Source organism: Hesperophylax consimilis, chromosome 7, assembly GCF_061612785.1.
Source record: "Hesperophylax consimilis isolate HC1 chromosome 7, BYU_Hcon_1.0, whole genome shotgun sequence".
Taxonomy (NCBI): domain Eukaryota; kingdom Metazoa; phylum Arthropoda; class Insecta; order Trichoptera; family Limnephilidae; genus Hesperophylax; species Hesperophylax consimilis.
In genome coordinates, this window is record NC_142842.1 from 13511444 (window position 1) to 13537681 (window position 26238).

At 33.9% G+C, this 26238-nt stretch overlaps 1 protein-coding gene across 11 annotated transcripts in view; it reads right to left on the bottom strand.

Annotated features, from left to right (window-relative positions):
• Mp (collagen XV/XVIII-type protein multiplexin) overlaps positions 1-26238 on the bottom strand; it is an 895293-nt gene that overhangs the window by 9410 nt on the left and 859645 nt on the right. For 8 of the 11 annotated variants that reach the window (XM_089633234.1, XM_089633230.1, XM_089633231.1 and 5 more), the window contains 2 exons: positions 13337-13351; positions 10952-11082 (listed from right to left, as the gene is read on the bottom strand). In XM_089633234.1, the coding sequence (XP_089489360.1) occupies positions 10952-11082; positions 13337-13351 (146 nt within the window). The remainder of the gene's footprint in view (positions 1-10951; positions 11083-13336; positions 13352-26238) is intronic. The other 3 variants (XM_089633232.1, XM_089633236.1, XM_089633240.1) reach the window with 1 other exon arrangement.

Here is a 26238-nt window from a genome sequence, read left to right on the forward strand (position 1 = left end):
AAGAGTTGTATGGAAGTCTATCTTCTCTGCCTACCCCTGCGAGACAAAGACAATCTAAATAAGGAAATCTTGGAAGCTATTCCTCACAGACAAAAAACAACCGTGTAGTCTTTTTGGGAAATACATATCCCAGCCTGACACGGTCTTAATAAACGCTCCCAAAAATCCTTGATATCTTTGTGCGAGTCCCTCAGTTTTGATTAAAACTACATCCAGAACATCTGATTTTTTGCAGCATCTGCAGTTAGAATTTTAAAACTGCACTTCAAACACAATATTGCTTCCTTTCTTAAATGCCTCTGCAGATGAATCCACAACTATAAATTTATCTGAAAGCAATTCCCCAGATCAATTAGCATTACACTCATAATTTCTTATAAAACATTTAATGTCTTATAAGTAAAATAATAAGAAAATTAAATTAAGTTAAAAAGGGATGTTGGGTCACCTATTTATTTATGTCCAAACAGCTTTCTAGTAACGTAGGTGTATACTTAAGTATCTGTCAGATATATTATACCTAATCTGGATTTTTGTAATAATGTCTGGAAAATGTATTTGAAACACCGTGAAAGAAAACCGTTCTCGCGTTTCGAAAGTTTTTTTTAATTATACTCTTATTTTGTGGTCAGCAGGCCCCGGCCGCACTGAAAGTGCTCGCAGGCCGCACTAAAAAGCCTCGCGGGCCGCAGGTTCCCCACCCCTGCTTTAGGTGGTTAATATTGAATTATTCTTGTCATGTCTGTCTTATTAGTGATGTGCACTATGGACCCATTATGGAAATAGATATACGTTTTCGAAACATTAGCATAATATTATAAATAGCTCGGATGCCGATACGGCATCCAGGAACATTCCATCTGAGATATCAAAATCTCGACTAGATGGTCTCATATACGAGCGATGAATTCTTAAGACCATTCGATTATACCAAATATTAATAATAACAATAATTCTTATGCATTTTGCGTTTCGAAATGGATTAACATATAATATTACTACTAATCCCACTTCATTGTCGCAAAATTATACTCCTTGAGACGGATTCAAGAAAATTGTTGGGAAAAAAAATACTTACTTCGGTGTTGATATTTTGTATATATCTGAGTATATAAGTATTACAATATAAGCATACCTTAAGGCGATGAACTACGTCGTGTAAATTTTACGTTAATTTTACGTTTACGTTTAATTCTACGTTTTAAATTGAGCCGCTATCAATAACAACTCTTACGTAGATGGCGATTATGTTTAAATTCCCGCTTAACACCATCTGCCTGTTTTTATTTATGCAAGAAAAAAACATGGCCAAAAAGTGCCATTTATTTTATTTTGTGGATGTTCAGGCATAAATATTATTTTTTTCGATAATTTTATAAATAACTTGATTTGCCACATTATACAATAAAATCATAACCGAAAATGGGTTTGTAAGTAGGAGATTTTGAACTTTAAAGCAGTTTTCATAGGCTTTATACATTATTTTTTTCTGGGCTTATAAAAAGACTTATCTAAAAAATACTCGATAATTTCAAAGGCCAAGATGTATTCTACTCGCAGTTTTTAATTAAAGCAACTGAAACATTTCTAGGCGACCAAATTTGAAAACCAAAAACACTTGATTTTGAATGACTACGTATGGCATCGCCTTAAATCAAGTGCATTCTTTTCAGGTTGTCTTTGCGACCATGCTCCAAGGGAAATTAATATTAAGATAAAATAACTAAATATATATATATATATATATATATTGTAAAAAATAATTACAGTTTTACAAGTTGACGTCATTTTACAGTTTAATCATAATTATATTTTATACATTCGTATCTCACTAATTCAAAACAGAAAAATAATTTAATAGGTAAAGAACATATTTCTAAAATTAGAAAACTACAAGCACCTGACCCCAATTAACCCTAATTAGATATTTTTCTGAAAGATTTTCTTAGGTACTCTCCTCACAAGCATTTCTGATCAGAATATCAAATAAAGATATTTTTTGCGTATTAAAAAAATATAATTTTTTTTTATTCCTAGGGAAAAACTCTGGTATTGAAAGGGTTAATTTTGAAACTGGGCCGGCCCTGTTCGGGCGCAATTAGATCATTGCGCCGAATTGTCGAGAGGAAGCTACAAGCCAAACATGTGTGTATTCTTGTTATACTTTATATTGTAGGTAATATGCATTAAAATCGCTTGACAAACGGAGTCTAGAAAAGTTCGATTTCAAGCACAAAACTGATTTTTATTTATTTTGTATATAATTTTATAAAAAAATATATTTTATAGAAAGCAAAAAAGTTAATCAAGTGAAACTGTCACAGATAATCTTAGCTATAATACTGTCTTTTTAAAAGTTGTTTCCTTTACGCGTTCATACATTTCTATTGAAAAATATTTTTTAGTAGTTTAAATTTATATTCTTTTATTGAGTAATTTATTATTTTATTTGTATTCTACTCAAGCGAAACGATAGGAAAACCTTCGATTTATCTAAAGCATATTTTTTGGTATTCATAATGTACACCAATTCGTTATAAAGATTAATCAAAATAGTGATTTAGCATTAAGCTTCGTCTTAACAGTCCTAACACATCGCCCTTGACATTATTTTTCTCAAAAACAGCGCTCCACAAAAATACAAATCTTCCGAATATTATTGATTACAGTGATCACCTACTTTGGCGTCTACTTGTTTTGACAAGGGCGCCATCATTTTACTCGCGCCAGGCGCCGTTTGGTTCAGGGCCGGCCCTGCTCTGAATGTGTAACTGAACGTTACAGTAGCTAAAAGTTTCACATTATGTTGATACTTTTATATTATGTACCCATACATTTTTTTCTATTCTTGTAGATAACAATAATTTTTAATATGTTCATCAGTCACACTTATCTACTGCAATATTTTTGAGTGTGTTAAATAAAGTGAATACATGTGCATGAGCGCCCTTTGACAGCCGTAAATAAATAAACAAATACTCGGTATTGTCCGGATTGTGGCTGGAATTTGTGGAAAAATGACCGATTCGAATGACAATTCAAATAAATTGAAGCCTGTGTTGTGTAAATAACTATATGATTACTCATAGAATTTCAAAGTTACTATTTCGCACTGTGAACTTCGAATGGATATTTCGCAGAATTGATTTTGAACTTTGATGAATTGTCATATTCTGAGAAACAACCCGCCCTAAGACGTTTAATATAAAAAATAAATAGGTAACCGAATTACAGATATTCATATAATATTTAGGCTTGCTTTTTATTGTATAAAATATTGTAAACATTATTTTTATAATGACAAGGATATTGACGATAATCTTCGAATATTCAAAAGGATGTGAGCGTTTAAATATGTGTCGCTACTTTTTTATTACCTACTCTCAAATACAAAGACCCTAATTGAAATGTTTAGAGGTCAAATGAAAACAAGATAACATTTTCAATAACCTTAATGTTGAACTTGAAAGAGACCCCGCGTTATAAAAAACTAGCCTAAGATAAGAATAAGAAAAATCAAAAGAATATATACTTTAGTTCAAAGCCGCCAAAAATTATATTACCGTCGGAATATTGGTCCTCGGGGATATTATTAGAAGCTAGATGGACCAGTCTGCTTCTGATGTGAACTTTTCCCCTTTTGAATTTGAATTTTGTTTCTTTGTGTTCATTAAGCATTTCAAACTATCCTTCTATTGTTTACGTACTTCTTGTAGATTATTTCATTCCTGCAACATTAGAACAGTAATTTAATAGCACTTGAAATGAAACTACACAAAACTGTGCTACACAATTGCTATATAATATCTCGTTATATAGTAAAATCTCAAATTGTAATATTTAATTATTGAAGAAAATATTAATAATTCTCAAACGAAAAATGTGAAACAGAAAAAGATTTGGTCGCATCTAGGAATCGAACCCAGGACCTCAGTCTTGCCGGGGTTTTGCTCTTACCACTAAGCTAATCCGACCCTGTCCCCTTCGGTCATATTTAACATTATCATATATTGACTAAAAACTAAGAACACTGTTTTAATTTTCTTGTCGCATATTTTTTTGGTTGCTATCTTTATGCGTTAAGGAAATGAAAATAATGTTGGTAGTTCTTAGTCGAAGTACGATACAATTTAATATGACCGAAGGAGATATGGTCGAATTAGTTAAGTGGTCAGGCAAAGCCCCGGCAAGGCTGAGGTCCTGGATTCAATTTCTAGATGCGACTCATATTTAAGGTTTGAAAGCTAGCAGACTCCAATAACGGTAGTTTGCTCGACGCTCACAATTTTATTATTTCTGATGAACGTATTACTAAAATCTCAAATGTTTCTGTAGGGATCCTTAAGGATGTAAGTAATTTATATTTAAGATTAATAAAAACAGGACCTTACCGTAAAAATGTTTTATGTAAAACGATTGGAACATTTTATAAAACGTTTTTCAACTATAAAATTAGCGGTAAGCACAAGATTTTATTTTTTCAGACAGTACATTAGTAACTTCCCGAGGGACCCCTCTAGAAACATTTGAGATAGTAATAATATTAGTAATACGTTCATAAAAAATGATTAAAATAAACCCCACGGAAAATTCGATTTTTCAGGCCTGCTAGGGCAAAGTCGACCGTAGGTCCGTCCATTACGCTGGGCCGCGCGCCGTATATTAATTTTACACGACTTCATCACTTGTGTCGTTATGATTTTCACTTTATTTTAGAGATATGATAGGGCAACACCAATGCCACGCGTCGCATATTTTTGTGCACGGCTGCTTTACTTACGTCGTTAAGATTCAAGCTTTATTCTAGGGAATTGTTTCATCTTATTATCTTATATGATTAAAAATAAATAATTATATACCTACGTCCTTAACGCGTTTGCGTTTCAACTGAACAACAACATTATTAGATAAAAACAAGTCGTCAGTGGATTAAAGTTTCGCAACTGAAAATATTCCCATTTATAAAAATAGTACCTACTCGTAGGTCATTGTTGTGTTTTCACCGGTGCATATTTATGTTATGCTGATTTTACAAAAATAAAAAAACTTGTGCCTAAGCCACCTTGTGCGCAAGTTTAGATTGTGTATGTAGAGGAAATCTGCTCTTAGCAGACTTTCGTTTTACTGACTCTGACAATATTTACTTACTACGAATAAATATTAAATATTTACTCCTAACCGGAGTATGTTAATATTTGAATACTATAAATATATCAGTAGCTACATTTAATATTTTGTCATAGTACCAAAGGCGCGGTGAATCAAAATATACAAAATAACGCCAAATCTGTATTTTTGTGCAAAAAGTTGTAAGCACTTTTTGGTAGTAGAGAACAATCTTTTTGTGGTTTAAAATTATTCAGGTTGACTGGTATTTGAGACGAAATATGGAAGGAATAAATATAGGAGAAATAAATGTTCAAGAAAAGAAAGTTCATGGAAACATTATTTTGCCAATTTTGATCATAAAATCATTACGCTGATGATAAAAGGAGAAACAATTTTTTTCGTATGACATCGATACATGGCGGTCTTAAGTATTTGTAAGATATTTTTCTTGAACACTAAGCACGAGTTGTTTCGGAGAATTTGAACAATTCTTCAAATTACGAAGTTAATTTTCAAGTTCTGTGAAACAATTGTTCAAGTTCTGTTTTTATTTCAGTTCTGTCCACCAACTAGCCTATACTGAATAAACAGATATTGAATAGGATTTTTACAGATCCCGTAAATGATCGTTGAAATTTGATGAATTGTTCAAATTCTCCGAAACAACCCGTCCTTAGTTCTTGTGTTCCTAAAATACATTTTTGTTCTTTGTTATTTTTAAATAAAATATCCATACATTTTTAGAGTTGAAGCGGTAATTATATATAATTCCCCCGATATAAAAAATCACAAAGCATGTACAGAAAATCAATAAACATACATTTTGTTTTGTTATTTAATGTTTTAACCTAGGTATGCAACTCAGGTATTTGCTTAAAGATTTTTGCTATATTTTAAATGGTTCCATGATAACTCAAAACAGTGACAATTCAACACACTTTTAAAAAGTCATATAAAGTCATTAGAAACGAAGAAATTTTTTTTTTAACCTAACCTAACCTAACCTAACCTAACCTACATAACCCAGTTAATAAAGTTTTTGTTTCATCACTTTCCATGACTTTATATAAATTTTTAAAGATGTGATGAATTATCATTGTGATGATTTATTATCCGGTTATCATTTTAAATGAGTTGTGTTTTTTTTTGAAGACCGAATTTTTTGGCGGTCCATCTATCTGCATACCCCTACTGGGAAAATGAGTGATGGTTAGTTATTAGAATTTACAATATATACACTTTATGTGATATTTTGTTATTTTATGCAACAAAAAGTAGGTCAACTACACATTTTTTCAGTATTGCCCGCCATGCTAGGGTTATTCTAGTGATAAGTCTTTTATCGAATGTGGGAAGAAACCCTTACTTTGTATGCAACCTCTAATTAAACGACAACGGAAGATTAGTTCAATTGCACGGAATACAGTTACAAGAAGGCTATAATGACAATATCAATAATAAAAATAATGAAGGTTAGCATAAAACTATTCTTCTGCAAGGGTTGTATATAATTTTAAACACACATTTTACTTCATGATTAATGTATGTGAAAGTGGCGTTAAGAAGATTGGGTGTATAATATAGATAAACAAAATTGTATTTTTGTTGGCCATCTTTATATCGTTTATAAGTAAGCATAATTGACGCAGCAAATATAATATCAACAATAAAAAAACAGTTAAGTTGGAAAATATTCCGATGGAGCTTATGGTTGGACAAATCGAGCGTTTTATGAAATAAGATAAAACAATTTTATTTATTTTGTCGGTGAAATTTGCTAGACTGGAAAAATAATATTATACCGATTTTATTGGTCCATCAGTAAAGTTTTTACTGTATTATTTATTTTTCAAATTCACTGACTGTATTTTTATAATCAGAGAAATTAAGAATTTCAATCATGTTTCGTTAGACATTGCGCATTTTTATGAAATTTATTGAGCGATTTTGATAAATACGAGGCGTATCCAGATAGTAAGTGTACTGAATTTTTGTAGGTTACAAATCTTTTTATTGAAACAAAAAAATTACATGATTACCGTAGTACATATGTAAGCTATTTTTAGACATAGTCGCCATTCCTCTCAATGCAGGTGGTGAAGCGGGGTATCCATTTTTGATGCCTTCCTCGAAGAAGTTTCCCGCCAACCCCTTCGTCCACTTCTCCACCTCCTCCTTTACCTCCTCGTCGGTTGAAAACCTTTTTCCACCCATGTACAGCTTCAGGGAGGTAAAGAGATAATAATCTGAAGGTGCTAGGTTAAGGGAATGCGCGGGGTGGTTCAGGATATCCCATTTAAACAAAGCAAGCAGTTCCTTCGTGGCGTTGGCCGTGTGTGGTCTGGCATTGTCGTGCAGCAGGCTGACTCCCTTTGTCAGCATGCCTCTCCTCTTGTTATGAATCGCCTTCCGCAATTTTTTTAGGGTCTCACAGTATCTTGCAGAGTTGATGGTCTCCACTTGAGGCAGATATTCAATCAAAATTATGCCTTGACAGTCCCAAAACACGGATGCCACGATTTTCTTGGCTGAAATTGTGGTTTTGAACTTTTTGGTGGAGGGTGAAGACGTGAGAACCGTTTTTAAACTCGCGATACTACTTGTACACACTCGTAAAATTCATAGCTTTATCACCATATGCAGTTTTAACCTCATTATAAACCTCAAACGAAGGTTTTCCCTTCCAAACGAGATAACGGATGACGCCGCGTATTTCGCATTTGGCGGGAGATTGGATTGACATTTTTCACGAAACGTGTTGTCGCGTTGACACTTTTCAACGTACTGACCTTGAACAGGTCTCGTTGCGGAGGGGAAGAGTCAGGCTACACGTAAGTGTAGCCAACATATCGAAAATAAAATTCATTCGGTCGTGAGAGCGTCAGTACACTTACTTTCTGGATAAGCCTCGTACAATGTTATTCTTGGGTTCGAAACATAGTTTTTGGGTTGTTATTATTGTGAAAGTGACTGTTGATAGTATCTACATTAAACATGAACTAATTTATAAATGCTTGAAACATATCTTTGTTTAATCTTATGTTTAATGTAAAATTCCACCAAATAAAGATATTAATTAAAGAACAGTAAACATTTCAACTCCAGGTTTATTGCGAAAAGTCTAGACACTACCTATTAAGGAGAGCCCATATTTTATATGTATTAAAACTATAAATCACACTATTCGTTATTTTCAAATCAGTTTTTATACTGGCCAAAAATCTGAGTAGAGATTACAATTTTTTTTTCTGTTAATGCTATTATTTATAGAATAAATTTAATTCCTATTAATACCATAAATCATTTGTGACATTAACGATATTATTATAATACATTCCCCAAGCTATCAATAAGATCATTTTGGTAATCCGGTTAAGGCAGGATTAGTGAAGATGCAGGGTTCCAGACGTTAACTGGCATTGTACCAAGAGACAATACATGAAATTTGGCTAATTATGGTTCTGTCACTAAGAGCTCCGTTATATTACCTACATGCATCATTTATGAAACAGCGGTAAGTCTCCATATTTTGTTAGTGACTATGTGGTCAAGTCTGCTAGCCAAGATCTAAATCATAAAAAATGCTTTTACTGATGGTATATGGATGATTTAAAATATTGTCAGTCTTTTTTATAATATGGAAAAATCACAAAGCAAGCTGAAAATCGTCCTATTATACCAGATGTTCCCAAAGTGGTCTATATGGACCCCCAGGGGGTCGATATCGGCATGCTGGGGGAATGTCAGCGAGGTAGGTGTAGGTCAAATGGGGGTACATACGAGCGGACCCCCATTTACCTCTAGTCAACATTTAGGAGTTCCGTAAATGACACAATAGACCTAAAACAAATATAATAGAATGAGAAACTACTTATTTGATATTTGTATTTTATATTCCGTAAGGTTGTCTACGTTCCTTTTCTCGTCAGAATTAATATATTGCACATTGGAAGCCGTGAATTTTCCTAGTTCCCCAAATTGTTTTTGAAAAACATCCAGGGTAATAATGACGTTCAACATTTAAATGCACTTCACATAGACTTCAAAACTAAGTTTAGGGACATTTTGATTATAGAAATGAAACGTTGAAGAATCGGATATCATATTGTGACAAGAAGAACTGACCGGAATAAGCACTGACAAAAAAATTAAAGGGCAGTTCTGTAGGGCCAGCTACAGAAAGAACTTCCCGTTGCTTATCCTGCTTCATTTTCATTTGGTGTAAAACCTCAGAAGGCCGCCCCTGTCGGCACAGTGTAAAGACAGAGGAACTATACCGCCACCCGATTGTTGGAAAGGCAAGGAAAGGGAATCTTTTTACGAAAAAAATAAGTGATTATCATTTATTTTTACCTTAATAGTTTTAGGAAAATTCAATATTCGGCAGGCAGGGGGTCTACGGAAAAAAAATTTAGCAAGTGGTCTACGGAGCAAAAAAGTTTGGGAACCTCTGTATTATACTATAGAGCTCTTAACTTCGATTTCTGTCACATGCGTCGTTAACCTTTACGTACCTAAAGATAAAAATCACCCGAAGGGGGGTCACTTGAGTTTCTCATATATCGCGAGGCGAACGTGTCTCTTAATCCCCTTATCCTTTCTAGTAACACTCAGATATTATCATAGTTTATTTTTGGGTTAATATGCCGTGTTGCGCTACGTTCTTTTACGTCCTACGTTTTGAACGACTTTAAAGTGGCGTTACAGTGATGTTGGACACTGTAATGATGCACAAAACGTTAGCCCAAGGAGGGGGTAGTGCGACACGGCGTAGTACCCCAAAAATTAATCACGTTCAATAATAATCGAAATTCAAATGAATAAACGAGCCACTCAAGAAAATGGGAACCAACTTTCGCAGAGCGCGGGAGGCGGTGTGGCCGTCCTACTCTCAGTGATTTGTCAGTAAATGCCTTTAACAGTACACAGGTAACTCGCATTGTAATATCACCATTCGGTCCTTGACGATAAAATTTTCATACAAATTACTAGTTCTTATTACAATGGCGCGCACATTGTCAGCTGCTTAAAAAAATAACTGCATATCCCAAATCAGGTAAATAAAATTTTCTTATTTCTTATTATAAGCTTATTTCCAAAATTGAATATTTTGTCACACTACTTAGTTAGTTACAAATGTGTTCTAATTTACCAACCTCACTAAATTTTAGCCTCAATACGCCAGGAAATTCGTTTAAAAATAAATATTCAGATCCCGAGCAGAAAAGTCACACAACGGACAGCACTGCAAACCTTTATCTTACTTTAGTGAACTTTACTTTTCTGTGCATGGTCTGGTTACATCAATGTGCGCTCTTTAGTGATCAATGTACGGCTAATGTCATAGTTTATTCAAAGCATTTTCAAACAATCCTGGTGCCAAAAATATAGTTACGTAGTTTGCCTACAGCTCGTCGAAATGATACCCAGATTTCATTTGGGGCAATTTGGATGTCTGGGATCACTATAATACTTTTGACATGATCATACCACTCAAATATATATTTTTTTAATACCTACCTTTATAACCGGACATCACCCGTCTTTGCACAGCAGTGAATCATTAAGTAATGCAAAACGTAAAAAAGATACTATGACATCGAATATCTTAAAACATATTAAATAAATTTTTTAAATTGCAGATCGATTATCGAATAATTTCATGGATTACCTAAATCACAGAGTAAAAAAAACATAAATTTCGCAAAAACTCTCATTTGGGGGACGTTCATTACCCTCTTCAGCGCGGGAGGGTTAAAATAATGTGGGAGAGATTTCAAACAATCTATCAGCGGTTTGCAGCTTGGAGGAGTTAGTAAATATAATCATATAAATAGTTTACCTCGAAGAGATGAAGGCTCTGAAGGTACCCCGGAGGCCTGCGCGGCGCGCTTGCCGGTAGCAAGCGTAATCCGCGCCGCGCACCCCGTGCATGTCTCCCGTCACTGGTTCGTTTAACGCCGCCATGCGTAGCTAAAAGAGAAATACATAATAATAAATAAATATAATCTATAAATAAATATAATCCACGCAGCCGTTCCCCAAAATAACGCTATTATTAAAAGAAATGAATAAAACGAATACCCCACGGAAATTACCAATTCCCTTTTTAAAATATCAAATTTACAGGTTTTTCCAATAAGAGGTGTTATTTTGATATTAAATCGTAAAATATCAATAGTTTCGTTGCTTGTGTGGCACGTAGCGCCGTCTTGTTGAAAGTAAACATTCCGGCCATAAAACATCATTATTCATCTCTCAATAGCGCATTCCATTCACCGTAACTGTTGCTCCAGCCTCATTTTTGAAAAAGTAAGGTCCAATGACTCCGCCGGACCATAAACCGCACCAAAAAGTCACACGTTGAAGAAAAAGAGGCTTTTCAACAATAATTCTTCGGTTTTCCGAGCCCCAGATGTGACAATTTTGCTTGTTGACTAAGCCACCGAGGTGGAAATGGGCCTCATCACTCAAGATGATTTGCATTTGATTCACTCAAGTGAATTTTAATAATTTTGATGCGTTGTTGAAGCGTGTATTGTTCCATTTTTATTAATAGCGTAGTTTCTACTTGTCAAATGTCAAAAAATGTCAGCTTCAAAAGTAACATCTACTGAAATAGCGGGCTATTCAAAATAACACCTCTTATTGGAAAACTTTGTATTATACTTTTAATACAAATCCTACTATTATTAACAAGACAACAAAATAAAATGAAATACCATACATTAAAAATTCAATTTTAACAGGCTAGGGATTATTTGTTTATAATATTTGTAAATAATGCAAACATTTTCTCAGAATGTTATAAATGTCCAAGTATAAGAATAATATTCATAGCTTCCTTGAGAACGGCTTTATGCTGAACTTTTCAAAGAAAAAGGAAAACCGAAGTAGTCTTTTCCACTGAATAGATAATATAAGCTAGAAGTGACATCCACGTCGTTTTGAAATAAACTCACTGTAGTTACGACTTTGTAACTTTTGGTTCTAAACCATATAGCACAAGCGCCAAGGGGCTTATACTGCCTTGGATCGTTAATCGTCATTCAATTTGATCGAAATTAAAATTTCTTAATGATGGCGAAACGAATATCTGAATTTGACTTTTGGATCACGAAACACGCTCGCTTTTATTTATTGCATGATTTTACATAAACATTAATAAATAAAAAATCTTACATCGTAACAGCATGACCGTTATGATTGCAGCTAATCAGTATTTGATCAAAAGGCAGAAACGGGCCGAGAATCGGGGTTTGATGGAACTGTTCAAAGGACAAAATTCTAAATTGCGTTTATCATCGATTTGCAGGTCCGTTTGAATGTGTTTGTTAACACTGATAGTGGTTCAAATTTTTTCGAAATAGTTTTAAACACCCACCCGTAGTCCCCTCTTTCCCCGCAATATTTAAACGATACAGTACACAACTACACAAGAAAGAACTTCTTTGAATGATTTTACTATACCTACCTATTATAAGTTTTTGAAAAATATGTGAATATATTATTTTTTTTTAAATACACTAAATCAAACCACCACGAAGTAGCGAAATCATTTGTGTTTGGTTTGAAAATATAACGCGTAGAGATATTTAAAATGCTTTAATTTAATGCTGCGACACATCTTGGCCCTTGAATACACTTTTTTTAGTATTTTTATAAACTCAGAACACAATATATAATAGAAAGTATCAGGCATATGAAAGTCGCTTTTAAGTTCAAAATCTTCTACTTACGAACCCTTTTCGTTTATAATTTTATTGTATAATGTGGCAAATTATGTTCTCTACAAAATTATCGTAAAAGATGTGCCTGAACTTCGCAAGATAAAATAAAACGCTCTTTTTGGCGATGTTTCTTTCTTGCGAAAATCAAATATGCGGCTGGTGTTAAGCGGGAATTTAAACCTTATAGCCAGCTACATAAGGAGTGTTATTGTTAGCGGCCCGATTCCAAATGTTACACGAAGTGATGCATCGCCTTAAAGAAGTTTATTACAATTTTTTTCATTGAAACAACATTTCGAACAATTTATTTATTACATTTATTTTATTACTTAGTTAACAGTAAATACACAAATCATATAACCTTACACAAGCATAAAACCAGCGCCATTGATGTGATTTTTTTTCACAAAAACAGCGCTGTGTAAATTATCCATTAATTTGTAATTATTTCATGGTACTACTCACTACATTGTTAAAAATAAACTTATAATACTTACCATCTTTGGGAACCACTGGATTGTTAGCATGAAAAATAATTTATCATTTAAAAGCAGTAAAAGTCACGAAAGTCATTTGGCAGTTAGTTAGAATCTAATGAGCCCTGAAATTATTACGTTAAAAGTGTTACAAAATTTTTACAACGCATTAATTTACGGATATCAAGACTAAGCAGGCAGAATTTTATTAGGGTATATAATGTAGTATTTAGATAAGCTTAGGACTCCAACATACACAGCAATAAAACTTAATAAGGGGGTTACGTAATTATTAGTACCTACGAATCAAGACAACATTAAACCTTAACACTTTTAAGTGGTTAACCTGCGCGCAGAGGCGGATTTGAAGTCTTGGCCGCCCTAGGCCCCAGACCATGTAGCCGCCCCTTTCCCAGTACCCATCATATTGACCAGGAGTATCCAAACATTTCAGTAAGTTCCTAGGGTAAAAACCGTTTTAATTTTCCTGCCATTATCATTCATGGTTCATGGGGTGAGATTTGTCCAGGTCTTGGCGGCGGATACGTCTGCCCACCTGCTGCGTGGCGGGCCGGATTGAGAGAGCCGGGCGAGCGACGGAGCATGATAGGTGTGGCGAGGGCGGCTGCGGGGCGTGGGGGCGCGCTGTGTGCTGTGTGTGAACACGCTCTTGCATATCGCCATTTCGTACGTAGAATATTTAGGTATTTAGGAAGTAATTTCTTGTTATCATCTGTGACTTTTTTGTCACAATTGGCCGCCCCTAATATCTGGCCGCCCTAGGCCCGGGCCTACATAGGCCTAAGGGCAAATCCGCCTCTGCCTGCGCGAATTAAAAAGCTTTGAAATTATTAAGTGTTCGTCGCATTATCCAAAAAACCGGGTTTAATTTTGTAATAATTTGTCGATTATAATTTCTAAGTTTTTGAAACCTTCTGTTGGATTTTGTTGTGTTATATTGATGTTGCATAGAATAGCTAATCATATGTCTCAAATAGGTCACTTGTCTAACCTAATTTTTAGACTTTTAGAAGGAATTACGAGACCTTGCGCACAAGGTTAAGGTAAATCTCGACAAGGCTTTAAGAGGTTTATATTAAAACTTTTCCCTGAGAAATGATCTAGAAAAGATTGTATATTCTCGGTGACAATGTAAACTCATCGCCTTTATATTATATTAGTATTAATTTATTTAAGAGGATATAAAATTCAACACGCTTCGAATAAATTTCATTTTAGTCAAAAATATAGTTAATCTCTGCCTTACTTTGCAGATTTAAGTGTTGGGCACTCTTTGTTAAAAAGTAAAAGGTTCTACTTACAATTGTGTTTATTTACGTCACAAATTATTCATTACCCTAGGGCAGTGTTCCGCAAACTTTTTATGTTCACGGTACACCTAACTAATCAAGAAATTTTAACGGTACACCAAAGAAAAAAAAAACAAGGTAAATTTTGGATAGGATTGGCTAGGCTTATTACGAATAACGGCGAACTTTGAGGTTAAACTACGAAAGCTGCATGTCATCATAATTTAAAAAAACATCCCAGGTTTTGAATGGTTTGTTTGGCAAAGCAGGGTTTGTCTAGCCGGGTTTGTGTAATTATGATTGATATTTATCACATAACAGTGACGGAATGACCGCGAACTGTCACCGAATCGGTTCGAGAAGTGAATTTTAATTTTACGCAATTGATTATTAAAATGCATCTTTTTCCGCCGCCATCAAGCCAAAAAGTTTCCTTTTATAGTAATTACGGCATATCTAAAGTTTTTTTCTAAAAATTATTCGTAATAAGCGTGGCCACTCCGAACCAAAATTTACCAAAAACAATATTTTATTAATATTTATTGTTAAAATCAATATAACATGAAAATATGTTTAATGCGAAATGTGAGCCTGTTTAACTGAACACAGACGATCAAAATTTGGAACAATCGTTGATAACGCTGCTTGCATCTCTTCGTCGATCGTCCTCAGGCGTTCTCTTTTTTTGACTTTATCATTGTGAGAGTTGAAAACCCCAATTCGCATAAATAGGTCGTGGCAAATGGTAATAGAATTGCAATAGCTCGCTTTGACAGCAGTGGATACTCATTTTTTACGTGGAGCCAAAAATGTGCTAACTCTGTTTCAGAAAATTTTAATTTTAGTGTCCGATCAGTTTTAAGCTCCATGAATTCGTAATGTTATATTGTCACGCGCATGCACCCCAATAGCTCGTGCGCAGATAATATGCACATCACGTGATAATGTAGCAATAGCACCCCACTTATGTAGTGTAGCACACGTGATAATGTAGCGTAGCGGCGTAGCACACGGCCACTTCGCAGCGATCGAGTCCCACCCACGCCAACTCCGGCCGTCGCGCCGCACAGAAAAGTTTAGACCGATTTACAGAGCACTTGTGAGAAGTGACGCGGGACTCGCGGCACACTTACAAATGGCCACGGCACACCAGTGTGCCGCGGAGCACACTTTGCGGAACACTGCCCTAGGGTACCCTGTCAATCTCATCTAACAAGTAATTGTTACACTCTAGCGATATCTGTCGTACTCTGGAGTAAGCTTTATGACTAGTGCCATCTATATCTTAAATACTCAACTTATTACCATACATCACACTTATTAAAACTATGTCATGGTTACATAGTCAAATCAAGGTATAAGCTAGTAGGCATCGAAATGATTGCTAATGAAATGAAACATAAATAAATAATAATAAACAAATTAATTAAATCATTTATATTTTGGTACAAATCAGTCACTTCTTAGTTCGATATACAACTGAAATAAAACAATAGATTAGTTTATAACCAAGAAATTTGTTTGATTTTATAAGACCGAACGGTTTTGCTTAATATAAACATAATTAGGGTACAAATTAAACAGATAAAAAATTTATAGTGTTGCTTATATATACAAATATAGAGTAAGACAAAATATAAAAAAAGAATAAAAGAGCGGTGCGATACCATGAAATTAAAATTTAACATAGAAACGGAGAGAAAGAGACAGATAATGTCTATATAATGGTATTTTTTTACGTCTACGTCTGGTACGTCTTTGTATTGTGGGTGAACATTGCGAATGTAAAAAAAACCTATTAGATTAGAAAGAAAGATGTGACCTTCAAAATTAAATAATACAATATTTGTATGTATTTTTTTACTCAAGCAGAAAATAAATTGTTCCTTAGAAATGACTTAGGATTAAAATAATAACAAAAAACTTCCATAATTTTTGGTTAAAATATTTAACAAGCCTTTCATTTAGTACCAACGGCATGAGAAAATATTATTTTATAAAATTCGCTTCACTGCAAAAGTACCTACATTATAATTTCATCCTTTTCACAAACAATGGTTCAATTGTAATGAATGATTCAGAAGGGACCCGGAGGAAGAGAAAGGGCCCGGGTTCCGTTTATGAAACGATTCGATAAACAAAAGAAAGGTTTTTATTTATATACACTCTGTAGAAAAAAATGTTTCATGACCGCAGTTCATTTTCAGTTCATTTCAACGACTTCCAAACTTTACACATATTTTTCTTTAAACCATATAAAGCACTTTCACGATACCTTTGATTGCAAAATAGAATCAGTAACAGTTCTAGAAATGTGCAGGAAAACCCTAAAAAATAATATATATGTATATTAAAAAAAGAACGAAAAATATTCCCGAGTTACGAATAAACCTGACAACGTAAGCGGAACATGTTGCTTGCGTTGTGATGGACGACTTAAAAGGCCGAGGAATTAAACTCACGGTGCCTGGGTGGGACCCAATCGCGATGCCAACTCAGCCACTGACCGGACAATATATTTGATTTTAAAATTTCATAAGCGTCATGAAGGTCGTACATTGTATGTGCTTACGTGGTAGGTACTTTAAATCAATCGTGATTATTGATATGTACAGCCTAAATTTCTTTAATCATATAATTGAAGATTTATATCTCAAAAATTGTTAGTAATAGATGAGGTTTATTTTCAGTAATTACTTAAGTAGTATTAAAAATTCGAAAATTAATTTAAAGTACGAATTTTAATACGTGAAAGCATTCCCGACCCCTGTATTAAATATTATTCTTCATTACACAACATACAGGCATTTAAGATCATTTTACTTAGTTTTACTAAAGAGGGATATATAAAGAATTTATTAATATAATACGTAGTGTAATTTAAAAAAAAAAGAATTTTAATATACCTATATAAAAGCATACCTATATAAATGTAGGTAGTGTAAATTGAAAACGGAAAACCATTTGAGGAGCATTAGCGCTTGGGGATGTTTTATTAAGGACCACATTATTAAGGGTGGATACCGCCTGTTTAAATACTACTCATCATTGTTTACCAAGGTGGTACCGACCCAAGACCTTGTGGTACGCCAAGCACTGTATTGCCTGTTACGAATGAACATGGGTTCGTTCAGAAATGATTTCATCACAAGTGCTTTATATTGTCACCCGGGACCAATATTTACTTTCTTGGAACTGTTTTCTGGGTATTTACTTACCAATAATGCCAGATTGACGTGCTGAAATTATTTTTAAATATCTATGAAAATATTTAAAACCGAATTGACAGCATGATAATAACTTATGTGGTGATATTTTTGATGGAAAGCGTTTTGCAAAAAGTATCAAATTGATGATAATACTTACCGTTTTGGATATTGTGAAATACAAATGAAAATATTTTCTTAGATGTTGACAAGTGAGCTTTTAAAGCTTACTAAAGCTTGGCATTTGGTAATTACTGTAATTACTTTTAAATACAAAAATAAAGATTGAACAAAACAGCACCAAGAAACCGTTTTAATCTGATATTCTGATAAAAACATTTATTTTTTATTTTTATTTATTTTTATTTTTTTTTTATTTATTAAATTTAATATAATTACATTTAATACAATATAAGATATGGGTAGTCCCACAAAGCTGTGACAATCAGCTTGTCTGTAGGTTCTACCATTTAATGTTATAACATAATACACATTAGCTTAAGTTTAAATATTAATACCAAATATAATGTTTAGGATAGATAAACGTTTTGTTCATTTATTAACCACTTTTTTGTCAGTTTAGGGCAGGGTTCCTCATTATTTTTCAAGTTAAAGTTTTCGTTAAATTTGTTATAAATCACAGGTATCAAATAGTCAAGTGTTCTGCTACCATACTTATTTGATATTAGTGGAATTTTTAGGCCTTTTTTTTCAGTAAATCTTGTTTTGTGACTATGCACCAATGGCTTTTTGTACGCATTTTTTCCCGCATTATCCATAATTATAATAAACCAGAGAAGTCCTTTAATTGGGAGTAGGCCCTCAGAGCCATACAGTAATTTTAAGTTGTTTCTTTGTTTGTAAATGCTAGGTTTAACAATTTTTTTAATTATAGCAGTTTGTAGATTTTGAATGAATTTAATATTAATATTACTCGAGTGTCCCCAAGTTCGAATTCCATATCTAAGTATTGATTCGACCATAGAATGATATATAAGTTTGAGAGTACATCGAGGCAATACAAATTTTAATTTATAAAAATTACTCGCCAAACATCGGAGCTGGTTACAAATTTTGATCACACTTTTGTCCCATTTAAAGTTATTGTCTACGATTATGCCAAGGTAAGTATATTCGTTTGCAAAATCAATTTTTTCACAGCAGCAGATATTATCCATTTTTTTATGTATACAATCAAAATTATGTGCAGTTATTTTAGGTAAGTTCCACATTTTCAAGCTCGGTGATCTTATATACATGCATTTAGTTTTTTTGACATTAATAATTAATCCTACATCATGAGACCATTTAAGTAGTTCGTTAAAGTCAATTTGTAATTCTTGAATAGCTATTTCAGGGTTTTCATTAGAGACAACTAGTGCAGTATCATCAGCAAAAATAAATCTACGGGCTATTTTAAAAAGTTTAGACATGGCAATTACATATATAATGTATAATTTTGGTCCTAAAATTGACCCTTGTGGCACCCCTGATTTAATAAATCTAAAATTACTCATTACATTCAAAATCTTTACATACATTTTTCTATTTGTTAAATAGTTTTTGAAAAATGATAGGAGTTTACCACGGATTCCTATGATTTCGAGTACCTTGATTAATTGTGTATGGCTGAGTGTATCGAAAGCTTTTGAGAAATCAATAAATAATACTAGTACATGTTTTTTTGAGTTAAGCTCTGAATTTATATAATTGGAAAATTTTTCGAGCAGTTTATCACAGCTTTTTTGTTTTTGGAAGCCATACTGACATTCGTCAATAATGCCCAAATTATTTAAATATTTATCCAAATTTATAGATATATATTTTTCTAATATTTTTTCTAATGCGGGTAATAAGGAAATAGGCCTATAATTATTTATTACGGTGTGATCTCCATTTTTAAAAATGGGCCTTATGATGCTGCATTTTAGTTCAGCTGGAATGTGACTTGTGTCAATAATTCTGTTAATTAGGTGAGTAATTATAGGACTAAATAATTTAACATGTTTTTTTAGATCATACATGCGAATTAGATCCACGCCCGGTGTCTTTGAATTTTTTATTCTTCCGATAATGCATTCAGTTTGTTCTGTATTAGCTCTTGGTAGGTACATTGAATGTTGCAAATGTTCTTGCTTCAACTCAGACGCTCGAACATTGCATTCGTGCAATAACTGATTGTTATTAATTTACAAATAATATTGTTATTTAATTTACAAAAAAAATCAGTTTACTTACAAACAAGTTCTGCTGTGTAATTATTATTATCCGTGACAATTGTTTCACCCTGTGAAGGCATTATTAAACTGTTTGATAACAACGGACAGTTTGATAATACCTTAAGGCGAAACAGCTATCACATAACACCTACACAGCAGAACTTCTTTATAAATAAACATTTTTTTTTGTAAGTTGAATAATAATATTATTGAATATATTATAAAAGTAAAGTTTAAACGGAGTTTCATAAATTTGTTTTGAGAACAAAATAAATGTTTTGAATTTTTAATTGGATTGAGGGTTCAAAGAATATTCATATTCCCTTCAAAATATGGATCAGATCAACTGACCAAAATGTCGAATTTGTTTAAAATAGTCGTACATTTTTAATAATTATTAGAATTTTAATTCCGTTCAACGTAATATATTATTTATTTGAAACAAATAGATCGTCTTTCGCTTGTGGTCTTTTCCAATAATTTTTAATTTATTTTTAGATTCTACTAGAATTTTAGTAGATTACATTTAAATTCAAATTTATAAAAATGTTAAGTGAGCTGCAAACTTAGTTTCACTCAACCGTCTAGAGTTGTAACAAAACTCTTTACAAGCACGTGTGCGTATATGTGGTCGTTCTAATAAGTATGCTCTTTTTTTATTTTTTATTTATTTTTTTATTTTTTTTTATTTTTTTTTTTTATTGAATAAATAGTTAATACATAATATCAACAAACAAGTCCTGCTAAGCCGATTGAATTGGCTTGTCAACAGGTGCTTAAAGTTAGTTTCAAATACATTTTTTAAAGTTATAATTTACATCTTATATCTACAGAATTAACAATTTTTTCATACAATTTTTCATACATATTAAAATAAATATTTTTTTTCCGATAGCCAATTTTTCACCATATATTTAACCTTATTCATAGATTTACATTGCTTTATAGTGTCAGGTAATAAATTAAATATCTTCGGTATGTTGTATTCAAACGTTCTCTGTCCGTATTTATTATTAAATTTCGGAACTATTAACCCGTCATTGCGTGTGAATCTAGTACTGTATTTATGTTCTAATTTTTCTTTATGCTGTGGGGTAAATATATACTGAATTATGATTTTTTGCCATAGTATAGCCTTAACAGGTAAAATTTTGGCACTCTGAAACAGCAACGGTGTATTATGTCTCTGTTTAAAAATATTAGGGACGACTAGTAATTTTACAATTGCGTTTTGTACAACTTGGACTTGTTTCAGATTGGTTATACTAGTATTTCCCCATATGGTTAATCCATATCTTATAATAGATTCTGCCATTGACATATAAATTATTTTAAGTGTTTTAATTGATAGGAAAAAATTTAATGTGTACATTCTGCCAGCAATTGATCTGAGTCTTTTACAGGTTTTTTTAATATGTTTGTCCCATTTGAAAAAGCAATCTACTGTAACACCAAGATAGACATATTCTGTAACTAATTCTAAGCTTTCACATTTACAATTAGTCGGGATATTTTTATGGATGCAATTAAAACTATGAGAAATAATATTAGGATTAAATTGAAATCTGGCATTAGGTGATCTTATATGCATAACTTTGGTTTTTTTAGCATTTATTAATAGTCCTGCATCATGTGACCATTTACAAAGTTGGTTAAAGTCAATTTGCATGAGTTCAATAGCAATTTTTAGATCTTTATGTGATATGATCAATGCCGTATCATCTGCAAATACAAAATGTTTAACAAAAGAGAAAAGTTTTTTCATTATAGTTACATAAATTATATATAGTGTAGGTCCCAATATGGAACCTTGTGGAACTCCTGCAGATACATTCTTTGTTATTTTTTTTTTTTTTTTCTTCGTTTTAAAATATGTAGATCGTCTATAATTCTACACAACACCGTATACATTAAATTAATATTGTGTAGGTACCTACATCAAAAATCGTACTTTTGAAATTTTCTCAGATTCATAATGAAGGAAAACGAACTAGTCTAGGGCCTAGTGAACATACATTAATAATGTTGATAGCTTTACATGATTCTGTCACTATCGCAAGACGTGCTTGTGACTTTGCCAGAGATGCTTAAGCACTCTTGAAAACCTTGTTAAAACCTAATTTGCTCTCCTTGTATTTGCGTTGTAGGATTCTTTGTACACGAGATTCTCTAGCTCAATGTACAAAGCTATTTAAATGGTCTCGGTTATGATTTTTAGCTTTTGAGTGCAGATTGTTGATACTCATAGTTCCAAATAAGTAGGTTCGCAAGAAGATTGTAATAGCGTGAGCCAAATGAGAATACGAAATATATAAACTGAAATACGATTGGAGTCCGAATGGATAACTGATTACGCATATTCTCGAGTGCTAGAATTTTTTATCTAATCTATCTATCTAAATGCGCATAAGCAACACATGGTAAATATTAAACACACCGTAAATTAAGTATCTAAAGGTGATTTAATTGAAAGGAATATTTTGTTTTAAACCTCTTACATTATTTCCACTGTTAAACGGATTAAAAAGAACCCTTATTTTCATTTCTGCGATTTGCGACGAGAACGCGTGGGCTTTTCCACAGTTTCTAGACGCACGCTTATATAAAGGCATAGCCTGCCGCTAGCTCCCCTAGTCTAGTCTAGTACTAGTAACACGGTTCAGGGCAGCAGAACTCACCCACTCTTGCTCCTGGCGACACCTTGCTTGTCAACGCTGCGTCATGCACCGCGCCAACCAGTTCAGTTCAAGACTCACATGTACAATTTCGACTGGCAATAATCGCATCGCTGGACTACGTCGCTCCGCGCACCGGCCGTTTGAGACCGACTTATGCATCCGGCCTTGCGTACCACTAGCTGACTTCATCACCAAGTCTCCGCCTGCATGGGGTTGAGTCACTAACCTATTGCTGCGACCAAACTCCGGAATTCACCACCATTTATCTCCACCACCCACCCACGGTGTCAAGCATCGGACTGGAGGAATTTTGCCAAAATTCATCTCCGCCATCCACGGTATCAAGCATCACATTAAAGGATCAGGAAGATCCGTGATCTTCACTAGCAATTGACCACAACATCAGTGAGCACAGATCCTCATCTAGCCATAATATGACCTAGCCTACATTCATCCCGACGTGATACATACATCAATACTGTCTGCGTAATAAACACAGTGATCTACCAGTGGCGGCTCGTGACTATCGAGTGTGATAATTTATGTTGTTTATTTAGTATAAAACGATTATTAATTATTTTTAGAAAATTTGATTTTCAGGATATTTCAGTTTTACCGTGCGCCGCACGGATTTTCTGAAAGTCTTCATACGAAAAATTGAATTTTCGAAAAAAGAAGACGTTTTCAGCTACAACCAAATCAATTATGCAATTTTTTGCAATATTAGCAATAAGGAAGTTGAGTGAAAAATATTTTGACTTATAAAAAATATGTTCATGTAGATCAAAAAATATCGATTCTAAATATATAAATATATTTCTATATTATTATTCTTAGAATTAGTTAAACGTTCTTGAAAAAGCATTAAATAGCAATAAACTGAATACGCTCCACGATTGGTCGAAAGAATTCTGACGTCACATGTATTGTATCGTGGCTTGTACGACGTACGTAGAACGAGTCACCGCAATGTCTATGGTGCATCTCTTTCGATTACATGAGAGATGGCCGGTTTAGATGAGAGAGGTGTATAGGCCAAACGTTTATTTGGGTCAAATCACAGCCAGTCGTGGAGTTAAAGCTTCCAAGTAAGTATATCAAATTATTAATTGTGTTCATTTGTACGTTACGATAAATATAATACATTTTACCCGTATTCTAATACGTATTCTACCCATCGGACATTTCGTCATTACCTCACTAGTTTTGTGCAGGTATATTTATTGATTTCGCATGACATGATAATTATTCTCTACTCATTATAATGTGGTGATGACTTTTAAATATTTCATCTTTTGTTTACCATATAATAAGGCACTGCTGAAAACCAGCTGCATTCCCGGAGAAAACCCTTTGTCAATAGGATCCATGTGAAAAAAATAGCTCCCATCTATTGTCAAATATATGTAGGTATTTGTTGTTATTATTATATGAAATGGATTTCTAAAGATACATATTCGTATAGTGCTTTATAATAATATGTTGCTTATTGCATCGCTTAGAAGTTTTTATTATTATACATGTCACATTTCATGTGATTACACTTCGCGCAGAAAAGTCTCACAGTGAACTGGGCTATAAGCCGGTATTTTACTTTTGGTCTTTACTTTTCTGCGCGGTGGTCAGCAAATAGCGTCTTCAATACCGTGCCGGGCGGGGGAAGCAAATATTCTAACTTAAAATATTAATTTAACTATGAAATTTTAATCAATTTTCTGTTTTTTTTTAATACCATCAATTCTAATAGACGGTTAACGTTGGTAAAAAAATTACTGGAATTCCTTATTGAAGAATTAATTTTTTTTCCATACAAAATGTTTAAGCGACGTTGTTCTCACAGTTTGAATGACGTCACACCCACACCTCGCCTCTTACCGCTCGGATTCCGCTCGTTTTGGCGGGCTTAGTAAAATTTAAACTTTGAGAATTAATTTTACTATGAAAACAAACTTTAAAAAAAAATACCTGTATTTAAGTTTGAAAGCGAACATTGATAAAAAAATGGACTCAACTTCCTTATTTAGTACACACATAAGTCACGAGCCGCCACTGCCTACAACAACTTATTTCATTGTCACTACCTACCTTTACCCACAATATTATGTATCTTACAGAGGTTTGAATACAATGGATGTAGCGCGCGGTAAATTACTGCCAATACACCATCTCTCTCTCTCCCCATATGGCATTGTCCCTGCCACGCTGCACGCAGGCAACGAGATGCGCAGAACGCTTTCTACGCATCCCCCACCACGCGGCCGACCATCTCTTACGCTGCCACAGTACACTTCTTCTGTCTGCTTGCCTTGGCTAGTACCCTCCCTCAGCTGGCTACCCATGCTCCGCACGACCCTCTGAGGACAGCTATCTACTACCATTGCTAAGCACAGTGCAGTTCTCTTGTCTGCTCGCCTTGGCTAGTACCCTCCCTCAGCTGGCTACCCGTGCTATGCATGGCCCTCTGAGGACAGCTATCTACTACCATTGCTAAGCAACCGACTTGAAGACTCGCTAAAGGCGCGCTCCTCTTCTTGGCTACCTGTGCTGCGCACAGCCCTTGAGAGACAGTAATCCCCCCCAAGCAAACCTAGGCTAGTCCCGAACAGTTGTGCCGCGACTCGATTCTATTTTGTTGTTTCCAATTACTATCCTATATATCGTCGCTGTTAAATCAAACCGGCATATGTGCAAAAATGGAGCTTTTGAGTTATTAGTGTCAAAATTTTTTTTTCCCTTCTATTCTTATGTCGAACCGGCATGTCATATAGTTGAATAAACATCTATCAGATGGCGTTGGGCCGGTGTGCATTTACGCGGGAATCGCCACTTTTTTTAGCAGAAGACAGACCTATTCCACAATACGCCAGTTGCTTCAAAACTTTCAAGGGGGAAATGCGTCCATCATGTAAGTAAAACTAAATTATCTCACAGTAGTACATTTTTATTATTACCCAGATATGACTTATTGGCAGATAATCCGGTTTGCACTTAACAAAAGCGTTTATAGCAGCCTCAACTAAAACAAACCGGTATATATGCCAAAATGTCTGACCCGGGTAAAATTTCTCCCGGTTAAAAAAATAAATTAAAATAGGCAAATTTAATAAAAAAAACTTTAGCAAACTGAAAGATGCGAAACTGCGGTGAGGAATACGAGTCTAAAACCCGTGGAAGAGTGAACCAACACAGGGAAAATGAAGCGTTATTGAGATTGGGAGCTGTGTGCTGAAATGACTGCAACATTTAAATGACAAAGCTGACTGTCCAATAGACGTTGTCTTTTACAACGATAATTGTTGTGGACAACAAAAAAATAACTTTATGATGGCAATGTACAAATATGCTGTTACAACAGTAAAAAACATAAAATCTATCACTCACAAATTTTTAGTAAAGGGCCACACCCAAAACAAGGTGGATTCGGCTCACTCAACCATTGAAAAATAAGTTAAAAAAGCACTCCGAAGCGGACCTATATACTTACCTTCCCAATATGCCATGGCCATGAAA